The following is a 12771-nucleotide window of genomic DNA, read 5'->3' as shown; positions in this document are numbered from 1 at the left end:
CTTCCATAAAAAGTTGACGTCAGAACTACACAGTCACTGCCTTCAGTCACCACCCCGAGCACTGCCCACAGTCCCACTCTCCTTTTGCCAAACCCCCAGACAACATCGCGGCCATGCCATTGCTGAGCAACAACACCACGGAAACATGTCGAAAAAACACTGTTCAGTCTGGATGTCAGGAAACTACATCATTGCACAGTAGGGCTGTGATGGTCGCCGTGACAACCGCATCAACCGTTGTCTATTGCCACCGGCGGTAGTGCACGTGACATCACACACTCTATAACAAGCATAATACAAAGTTTTGTATACAAGTGTAATATTAGTAACAGTTGCAAATTGTTTTATTTTGACTATAAGTCTATGCTAATTCACAAATGACCTCAAACGCCATACACGCCATTCAGTGTTTGAAAAAAAACATGAATTACCATTCTGAAACATCCTGTTGTAAGCGTGTTTGAGGAGGTGGTTGTTTGTCTCCTGTCGTCGCCGATTCGGGGTCTGAGTTCGGCTCAAACATGTAAGGCCGGATTTCCCTCAGCAGTGACCATCAGTGTTTCTATTAACCTTACTTGTGAGTATCACCAAGCCACAGCAGGCTACAGCATACATGACCCTAGTTACCTGTGGTTGGCCTGGCCGTGCGTCACTCAGAAAACAACAGGCCAATCAGAAGAGAGGCTCATGAATATTAATTAGACAGGCCAAAATCAACCTGTTCTTTGCAGAGCTCCTGAGAGAGGGGCTGTAAAAAATATATTGAGATGGTTTTTTGGTACTTATACCGCAAATATATATTCTTAAGGACAACAAAACTTAAAATAAACCTCCAGAAAGATGTAAAATATGTGACCTTTAACTTAACCGTCACTTCTAGCCAAAATAAAAGTTCAGAATCCATTATTACGCTTCCTCCAGTGAAAAATCCATCTTCTGCTGTCTTCTCACATCAAAATCCACCAACATATTTGTTTAGAACTGTTGTAGACTGTTTCTGCTTGTAAACTTGATCTGTGCATATTTTGCTCCTGATTCAGACGAGATGACTTTTTCACCGGAGAAAGCAATATTATGGATAGAGGACTCATATTTTAACCAGAAACAATGGTTTGAAGTTAAAAACATCTTGATGATGGAATTGTTTATTAAAAACATGCAGCTTTTGGAAATGTGTTGAATACTTTTGGATCATTGTGATGTATTTATCAGCTGTTTGGACTCTCATTCTGACGGCACCCATTCACTGCAGAGCATCCACTGGTGTGCAAGTGATGGAATGCTACATTTCTCCAGATCTGTTCCTATAAACGGTTCATCGATTCATCTACATCTTGGATGGCCTGGGGGTGAATTCAATTTCAGCAAATCTTAATTTTTGGGTGAGTTGTTCCTTTAAATCATTTAAGTTGCAAATCCTAAAAAAAAAAAAAAAATCACCATTAATATCACTATTTTACTTCCATTTGAAGCTCAGCAAGTGTTCGTTTTGGACCCAGTGTGTGTACTCACACATGCAATGCACACACACTACCTTGCTGTCAGGAGTGGTAATTTACTTTCATAAGATTCTAATGAGGAGAATCTAGGGCAAACATTTTTCTTTTAGGGCGGTTGTACAGGAAGTCCTTCTAATGAATAACGCGTTTCATTTCTCAGTTGTCAGAAGCTCCAGGGTGGATCTGTTCACCACACAACGTTAGTGCCTCAACATTCCCCCGGTAAGCTTCTGTCTGACTGATTAATGATCTCCTGTGTTCAAGCCCATCACCATCTTCCTTTTTTTCTGGACTGCTCTGCTCCATTATAAATCATGTAAATTCCACACACGTTGATTAATGAAGCATTGTTTATTGTAGCTACAGGACTCCTATGCTTCGCTAATTGGCCCATAGTGCTTTGAAATAACTTAAGCAGTGAAGTGAAAAGGGGAAAAAACGAGAATAGAGGTGTGTGAATTCAACTACCTTATCTCTGCAGGCATAAGTTGGCATCCATGCAGTAAATGTGAGGGCAAAAAAATGTGCACAACAAACATATACCAAGCGTTGATGTTGCATTTTTAGCACAGAAACACTCTGGCGGATACGATAGGTGGAACTTCAAAAGCTTTTGCTCTATTCTGGCACTTAGATATGTTATTTGTCTAGTCAGATGGGATCTACATTATTTAAATACATCTATCGTCCCAGAGATGTGCATCGTGGAGATGTGTATGCTGCATATCAATGATGACCTTACTGAAAAAATAAATACAATAAAAAATACAGTTTGATGACTTGTTGTCAAGTCCCAGCAGAAAAGATGTTTATTAGTGGTGGTTGTTAAGACATCCATAACAATTATTATTGATCATACTTAAGATTACAGAACAAACCCGTAATCCTAAATATTGAACTTTATAATGACTTTAAAACCATCAATGGTTTTCATCTACAACAATCTACTCTGGTGTATATCTCTCTTTCCTCCTCTTTTTATTTTGTTTTATTTTACCACCATTGAATAAACATAGCAATTGTGATTATTGTCTTCTCAAGCACCACTAATAAATAGCTTCTCTATAGATGTATTTATTTAAATTCAATAATTATTAAAAATCATTTGTTGTCCATGCAGTTTTGTTTTGTTTTGCTTTGTTTTGTTTTGTTAACATAGTAATTGTGATAATTGCCTTCTGCAGCACCACTAATAAATAGTTTATCTGCAAGATTTATTTAATAATTAAAAAATTATTTGTTTTTTGTTTTGTTAATTTATTTTACAGCTGTAAGTGTCATATCAGGCGCCACCAATAAATAGCTTCTCTGTTAGATTTTATAATTTATAATAATATTTGAATTATTGCTCCATCTATTAAATGACTAGATTTGTTGGGGTTGTGATGTCTCTCTCTCTTTATCTTTTTTCTGCATGTTTTCTAGCATGTTTGAATGTATTTTCTGTTTATCTCACTATCAGAGTGTTATGAATTAACTAGCACTGGTTTAAAAGCTTTGTGCTCCCTAAAGCTGTTGTTGACAGGGTTGTTTCTTTTATCTGTGTTGATCTCATCGGCATATTATAATCCTCACGGATAGATGGCTCCTTAGAGCGACAGCCTCTGGCACAGATATGCTAATATTTGTAGCAGTGAGGCATTAGACACATTGCAGGGAACGGCCTAAATGAAACCTTATATACACCCCTCCAGCTCAGCCCTTGGGTTGTTAAAATGCCAGTGTAATTTACACTAAAATAAGGGGCTCGAGTATGCTAGAGAGATGCGTGATTTAGGATACAGCCTTCTTACACAGGGTTTGCTGGTTTTAAGGGGCAGCTAGTTAAATGGAGAACAGTAGATCTCCATCACAGCCCTGCCTGAATAAGTTAAGCATAGATTGTTTCATGAAGGAAATTAAAGTACTTTTAGTCATGCATACTTTAACGTTTAGACTCCCCACAATTATGAACACAGAAGACGAAACAGACTTGCAAATTGATGAATTTGTTGACTTGTTGTCTAGGTTCATGTCCATTGCGAGACTCAGAAGCTTTTCTTGGCAATATATGAGGATTATGTGCTTCCAACATCATCTGCAACACTTTGTAGAGAGCTTAAAAGGGGTCATATGATGCTGCTAAAAAGAACATTATTTTGTGTATTTGGTTGAAATGTGTTTATGCGGTTCAAAAAACACATTGTTTTCCACATACTGTACATTATTGTTTCTCCTCTATGCCCCGCCTTTCTGAAACGCGTCGATTTTTACAAAGCTCATCGTTCTGAAAAGAGAGGTGTTCTCTGATTGGCCAGCTATCCAGTGCGTTGTGATTGGCCGAATACCTCAAGCGTGTGACGAAAATGTTACGCCCCTCACCATACTGTGATGCCGTGTCTGGCCGGAGCAACGAGACAAAAACATTAAAACCCATTATAAACAAGGCATTTGTTGCATCCAGTGGGGACATAATTATGGATTATAATGACTCATATTGTCTTTTTATGCATTCCGTTGCATCGGGCCGCGTAAACATAAAACCATGTCTGCATTTGTGATCGGAGAAATGACAAACAAGTGCTACTCTACACTGCTCAAAAAACTCTTTAAATATAAAAAACATACTTACAGTCTGTGAGTCAGAACAGCCGGCATTGTAGTCTACTCTTCCAGGATCAGGAAACAGTCCTCCGTAAAATGCGCTGCACACATCTGAATATTTGGGTTGAACTGTTCTGGAACAGTGTTGTAAATACAACTTAACCACTGATTTCTAGTTGTGTCCTCTTTTGGAAGACCAAACAAAGTAGTTTCGCTTTCACAATGAAACACAGCGTCACACACAAAGCGGCGCGGTGCGGCCTTGAGTGAGCCGCGGACTAGAGTATGCGGAGGCCGGCTTGAGTGAGCAGAGGCGGCGGGCTTGAGAACGGCGCGGCCGGCGGATTCGACGAATGAGCGTCCGGCGGGCTTGCGGCAACCACATGTGACGACCCCGGGCTGGACTCCGCTTCGTCCACCGGCGATCCACAGTGCGATTTCCTCAGCAACCAGCACGGATCAGCTCCAGGCATGACGAAGCAGATATCGTCCTCTTTTGGAAGACCAAACAAAGTAGTTTCGCTTTCACAGCGAAACACACAGCGTCTTCACGACATGGCGGCGGCGGCAACAACAATACTACAGCGAGAATAAAAGTTACGCCTTCTTTCTTTGCGTGAACATTTGGGGCGGCGTTATGCAAATCTTCCCACACAGTGACATAGACATGTGGGGGCGTGTTAGAACGAGCCGTTTTAGATAGGCGTGGTTGACTCTTAACTTTTATAAAGAATAACTCTTTGGATTTGAGACTTTAGTCGTTGCAACTTTACAGATCTTCTTTATGCACCAAGAGCTTGTAACACTCCAAAGATAAAGGAAAAATTGAAATCGCATCATATGACCCTTTTAATAAGATAATTCCCCTTTCCACAAAGCAAGTACATATAAATGCTTTACTAAATCTGAAGTGTTTCCTAGAAGGGTTTACAGTACATGGACATTTACACATTTGGCATACGCTTTTATCCAAAGCAACTTGCGTTTCATTCATGTTATACATTTTATCTGTTCATGTGAGTTTCAGCTGTAAATGGAGGCACTAATGTTAGTACTTGACGTTATTATGGCAGTGATGACGTTCTTATTTACCCTCAAGGAGATGTTCATGCGGCCGTTTTATTCTTCGCCCACAGCATGGATTGTTTCTGCGGTCGTCTGTTTGTGATTGAATTACACATGAAGGAGTAGTTATGCCATCAGTTTTGCTCTGTTGTGTCTGAGGGGGGTGAATCTGGCCTCTTTATCATTCTCACCTTCCACTTCATTACTGCTTTGTATTCTCTGGTCTGCCATCTCTGATTAAAATGAAGAAAACAACAAACTGAATGGAATGAGTGTATTGAATCACATCAGCGAGATAAAGGTGACAGACTTCACTTATCCGAAGAGTCTGGCGTTCCTCCAGTGCAGACGGAGTACGAGTTAGTGCTTTTCCCTTCGGGTTCGAGAGAATAGTAGCGTGATCTGCTGCCTGCCGAGAGAGAATAGACATAGCAGGAGGGGTTAGAGAGTTGTGGATCATTCAAGCTTTAAAATCTGATTGGATGAGGTTTGTTCGAAGCTGCGTTGGAAAAGCCAATATAACAATTAAATGTCTGCAGTTAGGCTAATGGACTGTATTACTTTAAACAATATTTCCATTATTGAAATTGTTACTATAATTAAATGCACTTATTTGTTGAACAGTGCTGTCTTTATGAAATACATCTGGTAAAATCCCTGTAAAGCATGGCCTTGAGTGGCTTGTTGCTTCATTATGTAATGGTTTAGATGGATACATATTGGTCATACTATGAATGCATTATAGATTTATCTACCTCTAAATGACATGCAGAAACCAAAATAAATGTGCTTGGTCACTTTGCATGTCGTTCAGATGGTGTCCTCCTGTCTGGATGGGCGGTTCTTCTTGGCCAGAAAAAGCCCTGTTCTGCAAGACTACAAGAAATGTAATAGACTTGCCAAATTTAGAAGTGCAGAAATATATATGCTTGGCTCTGCCTGTTAACCCATCTGAAATAAAACCTGAGCAGAGCCCAGTTAGAGCTACGGTAGGACAGCTAGTCGTGGATGGGTCACCAGTAGTTGCTTACCTGCGTAAGCAGTTTACCCATTAAACATTGCCATGCACCTCTTTTGAGTTCAACAAATCAGTGTGAAGTAGTGGTCGATCAGTATAGGTTTGTGTAATTGCCAATAGCAATATCTGTAATTTTATGATATGATCAAATGTAATTAATGCAGGATCTATACATAATAAATGTTGATAATAATAATAATAATAATTGAAAAATAGTAAATATCATTGATTATTATTATTATTAAAACAATAAAATGTGTTGCAGAAATGACAACAACAATAATAGTAATAATAATAATAATAGAAAAAATAAATGACAATGTACATTGTTTATTTATATATTATATATTTACTATTATATTTTTTATTATTTTATTAATTTATTATATATTATATGTTATAGATTTATATTATATTTTTTATTTAGATATATTATTTTGTTGTCATTTCATTTGTGAGAAACAATTATTTTTATATAGTTATAGTTATTAGTACTGTTGTTTTTTCATTTGTGCAAAATACCATTTTGTTGTAACGATAATTTAATAATAATTTTTTTTTTTTAAACTGACCCAAGGGGAAATTAATATTTCTGTTAATCGGCCAAGCAGGCATAGTTATCAGTCAAATACATCCTAATGTTTGCAGATTATTCAGTCACTATAGTAACTGCACACATTTGATTTTAATTTATAAAGTTCACAAGTTTTCTGAGGTTTGCATGAATCTCTCTGTTCATGCAAAAGAATATTGCAGGGATGAACGAATGTCGTTCTGAAAAATATTTCACAGTCTGAAAAATGATAGATTATTATTTTGAATGCTTTCTTGTGTTTGTCTTGCATGCTCTCAGGTGTCCGTGGTTAACCAAGGCCATCTCACCTGTTGTGCCTCTATACAATGGCATCGTCTTCCTCTTTGTGTTGGCCAACTTCAGCATGGCCACCTTCATGGATCCTGGAGTCTTTCCCAGAGGTATGATCCAGTTGTAGTGTAGGTTTCTCTGTTTCAGATGTCTGGAGATAGTACAGTAGGTCCATAATTAGAATGTGCAGAAAACTGCATGTCACACACAACGCTGATGTGCGTGTTGAAATGTCTGTTTCCCAGCGGATGAGGACGAAGACAAAGACGATGACTTCCGAGCTCCGCTTTATAAAAACGTGGAGATAAAGGGAATTCAGGTGCGGATGAAGTGGTGTGCCACGTGTCACTTCTACAGACCTCCGCGCTGCTCACACTGCAGTGTGTGTGACAACTGTGTGGAGGTGAGGCGCATAAAACACAGAGCAGAATTCCTGCGTAATATAAAATGATCACAATGCTCACACACACACACACACTTTTCTTCTCATTGTAGGAGTTTGACCACCACTGTCCATGGGTGAACAACTGCATTGGCCGGAGGAATTACCGATATTTCTTCTTGTTCCTGCTGTCTCTAAGTGCTCACATGGTGGGAGTGTTTTCCTTCGGCCTACTGTTCGTCTTACACCACCTTGAGAGGCTGAGTGCGCTTCACACAGCTGTGACGTATCCTTCCACAGTACGCAGTTCCTGGTCAGAAATAACTAGGGATGCACCGAAATGAAAATTCTGGGCCGAAACCGATAATTCTGGATGCACTTGGCCGAAAACCGAAAATGCTTTCTTATTTTATTAAATAATATAAAGTAATTTTGTGAGACTTTTTAATTTAACTCAATAATTGTAGCGATAATGAATTTAAAAAACACAAGCCAATAAAATAACCACACTTCTACTGAAAGTAACACAATAAAACTGAACAGAATTTATATTAATATCGGTAACACTTTACTATACGCTTAATTAGTTAACTACTTTAGATAATGAACTAAGAATGAACAATAGTTCTTCGGCATTTATTAATCTTAGTTAATGTTAATTTCAACTTTTACTAATGCATTATTAAAATCATCAGTTGTGCATGTTAACAGTTAATGCACTCTGCACTCTAACTAACAGTGAACAACTGTATTATCATTAACGAACATTAAGAAAGATGCATAAATACTGTATTAAATTTATTGTTTATTGTTTGTTCATGTTAGTTAATACATTAACTAATGGAACCTTATTGTAAAGTGTTACCTCAATATTAAATATCAATATATTATTTTTATTTACTTCTATGTAACAGAATCAGATATAAGTGTGTTTTTTTGGGGGGGGGTAATTATCCAAATAATTTATAGTCCTAATTATTATCAGTAGGGCTGGGTATCGAGCAACAGAATCAGATATAAGTGTGTTTTTTTTGGGGGGGGTAATTATCCAAATAATTTATAGTCCTAATTATTATCAGTAGGGCTGGGTATCGAGTTCGATTGCATTTTAAAACGAACACTAACTAGTGTAAATGTAGCCTAACAGATGTGTAAACTGAAGACTACTACTTTGAGCTTTATTAAAACTATTTGCACTGATTTATTGTGTTGGTTACATTTTGTTCCTTTGTGCAGTGGCTCAGGAGATAAGTCTTTGAGTCTGTATAAACATCAACAAGCTGAAAAATAAAACCAACGTTTTTTTTTTAGATAATGTAATCTTGTTAAAATTGATTTCATAAAATTGGTATCGAAAGAAGTATCGTTCAGGAACCGGTATCGAAGTCAAGGTATCGGTATCGATATCGAAAACATTTTAACGATACCCAGCCCTAATTATCAGAGCATGTGAGCAGAGCATAGCGTCACTGAAGGTAGTGTCATTTTACCAGCGTTGTCCAGTACAGCTGTACTACAGCATGTTATAGCACAGTAGCGCTACTGCAAACAGGAACAAGTATACTGCATAGAAATTTCCTGTCAGCGCATTATTTGAGTGGACTTTGCTTTTCCGGTGAGCATGAGCGGTATACGTGCACATTCATAGAGCACAATACTGAGCAGAGCGTCAAACCGTGCAGTGAAGAGGAGAGTGAAACATGCACGCTGAACACTGCCGGGCATATATATTATTATATTTATATTTTCGGACATTTTTCTCTTTCGGCTAAAAACCGAAAATCGGCGGCTGAAAATTCGGTGCATCCCTGGAAATAACAGATGGCAACTATGATAAAAGCTCATTTACTGTAGTTGTATTTAGGCTATTCTATGTGGATTTACACTACTGTTCAAAAGTAAGATTCTTTTTTTAAAGAAATGGCTATTTTTATTGAGCAAGTGTAATGACAATGAAGACTTTTATAATGTTACAGATGATTTCTATTCCAAATAAATACTTTTCGATAGCGTATTGAAGCAACAATAACGTCTGACTACAACGAAATCATACATTTTAGTTTAGCCTACAAAATAACAAATGTTTTTTGTTGTTGTTTGTTTCGTTTTTTGTCCCCCTATGAAAACTCGATTTTGGCAATTCAAGAAATCTGATGAAAGAATGAAAGGATTTTTTTTAAGCTGAATTTTTCTCTTGCGCAGTCGTGACCATCAACAGCATTTTGTGAGATTTTCATTGTCACATTGTCTTATTATATTATTTATTGTAATTATGATTTACTACTATAGTATTTATTCATATTTTAAATTAGATTTTATTTTTATATTTGTAGTTTTTGCACATTTTTGTGCTTTTGTCTTTTTTTAATTTTTGAAATTTTAGTAATTTTAATACTTTAGCTTCAACTTATTTCAGTTAATTGCCAAGGCAACCTTTCTAATTTTCCTTTAGTCTAATATCTAATATTTGTATTTTATTTTATTTCAGATTTTTTATTTAGTTTTTCATTTTTTTGAGTTTCTTTTAAATATTTCTGTGTAATTTTATTTTTATTTCAGTTTAAAGTTTTAGTAATTTTAGTATTTTCTATTCAAATTATTTCAGTCAATTGGCAAGGCAAAATTTCGAATTAAAATTTTCTTTTAGTCGAAAATTTTCTAACATCTAATATTTGTATTTGATTTGATTTCAGATGTTTAATAGTTTTAATTAACAATAACAACACTGTAACACTGTTAGGGAGGCCCCGCCCACAGTGAGATCACATTGGCTCAAAATCCTGCACTACTTCTAATTAGCTGTATCTTCGTGCAGCATTTCTCTTTCAGCGAGGACAGAAAGAAAATCACAACAGGCTCCTTGACTTTCCTGCTGTCCAGTCTTGTGGTTATGTGTGTGACTGGCCTGTTTTTCATCCCTGTTATGGGCCTCACTGGGTTCCACATGGTTCTCGTAGCCAGAGGACGAACCACAAACGAACAGGTGAACCAAATTACCCACCACTAAATATGTTTATCTGGTTTGTGTAACAGCATGCGCACTTGTAGAGGCAGAACTGTGCTCCACTCAGAATCACCTTGATGTCTTTTCAACTTGATTGCCTTCTGTTGTTCGTGCATGACATCTGTTGCAAAGCCTGGTATTTTCATCGCACATCACGGTCCTGTGGGTCAAGGACAGTTGTTTTCCACTCTCTTCAGTTTGCTCAAAGCAGGATTCCTCCCTCTCTCTCTCTCCCTCCCTCCCTCCCTCTCTCTACCTCCCTCTCTCTCTCTCTCTCTCTCTCTCTCTTCTCTCAGGTGACAGGAAAGCTCCGGGGGGGAGAGAATCCGCTGATACCCAGCCCTAATTATCAGAGCATGTGAGCAGAGCATAGCGTCACTGAAGGTAGTGTCATTTTACCAGCGTTGTCCAGTACAGCTGTACTACAGCATGTTATAGCACAGTAGCGCTACTGCAAACAGGAACAAGTATACTGCATAGAAATTTCCTGTCAGCGCATTATTTGAGTGGACTTTGCTTTTCCGGTGAGCATGAGCGGTATACGTGCACATTCATAGAGCACAATACTGAGCAGAGCGTCAAACCGTGCAGTGAAGAGGAGAGTGAAACATGCACGCTGAACACTGCCGGGCATATATATTATTATATCTATATTTTCGGACATTTTTCTCTTTCGGCTAAAAACCGAAAATCGGCGGCTGAAAATTCGGTGCATCCCTGGAAATAACAGATGGCAACTATGATAAAAGCTCATTTACTGTAGTTGTATTTAGGCTATTCTATGTGGATTTACACTACTGTTCAAAAGTAAGATTCTTTTTTTAAAGAAATGGCTATTTTTATTGAGCAAGTGTAATGACAATGAAGACTTTTATAATGTTACAGATGATTTCTATTCCAAATAAATACTTTTCGATAGCGTATCGAAGCAACAATAACGTCTGACTACAACGAAATCATACATTTTAGTTTAGCCTACAAAATAACAAATGTTTTTTTTGTTGTTGTTTGTTTCGTTTTTTGTCCCCCTATGAAAACTCGATTTTGGCAATTCAAGAAATCTGATGAAAGAATGAAAGGATTTTTTTTAAGCTGAATTTTTCTCTTGCGCAGTCGTGACCATCAACAGCATTTTGTGAGATTTTCATTGTCACATTGTCTTATTATATTATTTATTGTAATTATGATTTACTACTATAGTATTTATTCATATTTTAAATTAGATTTTATTTTTATATTTGTAGTTTTTGCACATTTTTGTGCTTTTGTCTTTTTTTAATTTTTGAAATTTTAGTAATTTTAATACTTTAGCTTCAACTTATTTCAGTTAATTGCCAAGGCAACCTTTCTAATTTTCCTTTAGTCTAATATCTAATATTTGTATTTTATTTTATTTCAGATTTTTTATTTAGTTTTTCATTTTTTTGAGTTTCTTTTAAATATTTCTGTGTAATTTTATTTTTATTTCAGTTTAAAGTTTTAGTAATTTTAGTATTTTCTATTCAAATTATTTCAGTCAATTGGCAAGGCAAAATTTCGAATTAAAATTTTCTTTTAGTCTAACATCTAATATTTGTATTTTATTTGATTTCAGATGTTTAATAGTTTTAATTAACAATAACAACACTGTTTGTTAGACAGGGAGGCCCCGCCCACAGTGAGATCACATTGGCTCAAAATCCTGCACTACTTCTAATTAGCTGTATCTTCGTGCAGCATTTCTCTTTCAGCGAGGACAGAAAGAAAATCACAACAGGCTCCTTGACTTTCCTGCTGTCCAGTCTTGTGGTTATGTGTGTGACTGGCCTGTTTTTCATCCCTGTTATGGGCCTCACTGGGTTCCACATGGTTCTCGTAGCCAGAGGACGAACCACAAACGAACAGGTGAACCAAATTACCCACCACTAAATATGTTTATCTGGTTTGTGTAACAGCATGCGCACTTGTAGAGGCAGAACTGTGCTCCACTCAGAATCACCTTGATGTCTTTTCAACTTGATTGCCTTCTGTTGTTCGTGCATGACATCTGTTGCAAAGCCTGGTATTTTCATCGCACATCACGGTCCTGTGGGTCAAGGACAGTTGTTTTCCACTCTCTTCAGTTTGCTCAAAGCAGGATTCCTCCCTCTCTCTCTCTCCCTCCCTCCCTCCCTCTCTCTACCTCCCTCTCTCTCTCTCTCTCTCTCTCTCTCTGTTCTCAGGTGACAGGAAAGTTCCGAGGAGGAGTGAATCCGTTCACTCGGGATTGCTGTGGTAATGTGAAACACGTCTTATGCAGTCCACTTGCTCCTAGGTAAAGAAAAAACTGGCTTCCACACACACACACACACACACACACACACACACACACACACA

At 37.4% G+C, this 12771-nt stretch overlaps 1 protein-coding gene across 1 annotated transcript in view; it reads left to right on the top strand.

Moving 5' to 3' along the window:
• Nucleotides 1-12771, top strand: part of LOC107548914 (probable palmitoyltransferase ZDHHC8) — a 79973-nt gene that overhangs the window by 57266 nt on the left and 9936 nt on the right. The window contains exons 2-6 of the mRNA XM_016229788.1: nt 7019-7140; nt 7276-7433; nt 7526-7698; nt 10293-10395; nt 12618-12709. Of these exons, the coding sequence (XP_016085274.1) occupies nt 7019-7140; nt 7276-7433; nt 7526-7698; nt 10293-10395; nt 12618-12709 (648 nt within the window). The remainder of the gene's footprint in view (nt 1-7018; nt 7141-7275; nt 7434-7525; nt 7699-10292; nt 10396-12617; nt 12710-12771) is intronic.

This window comes from Sinocyclocheilus grahami, unplaced genomic scaffold, assembly GCF_001515645.1.
Source record: "Sinocyclocheilus grahami isolate Dianchi unplaced genomic scaffold, SAMN03320097.WGS_v1.1 scaffold358.1, whole genome shotgun sequence".
In the NCBI taxonomy this organism is placed as follows: Eukaryota; Metazoa; Chordata; class Actinopteri; order Cypriniformes; family Cyprinidae; genus Sinocyclocheilus; species Sinocyclocheilus grahami.
Note: the sequence above shows the minus strand (reverse complement) of the source record. Positions and strands in the feature narration are given on the sequence as shown.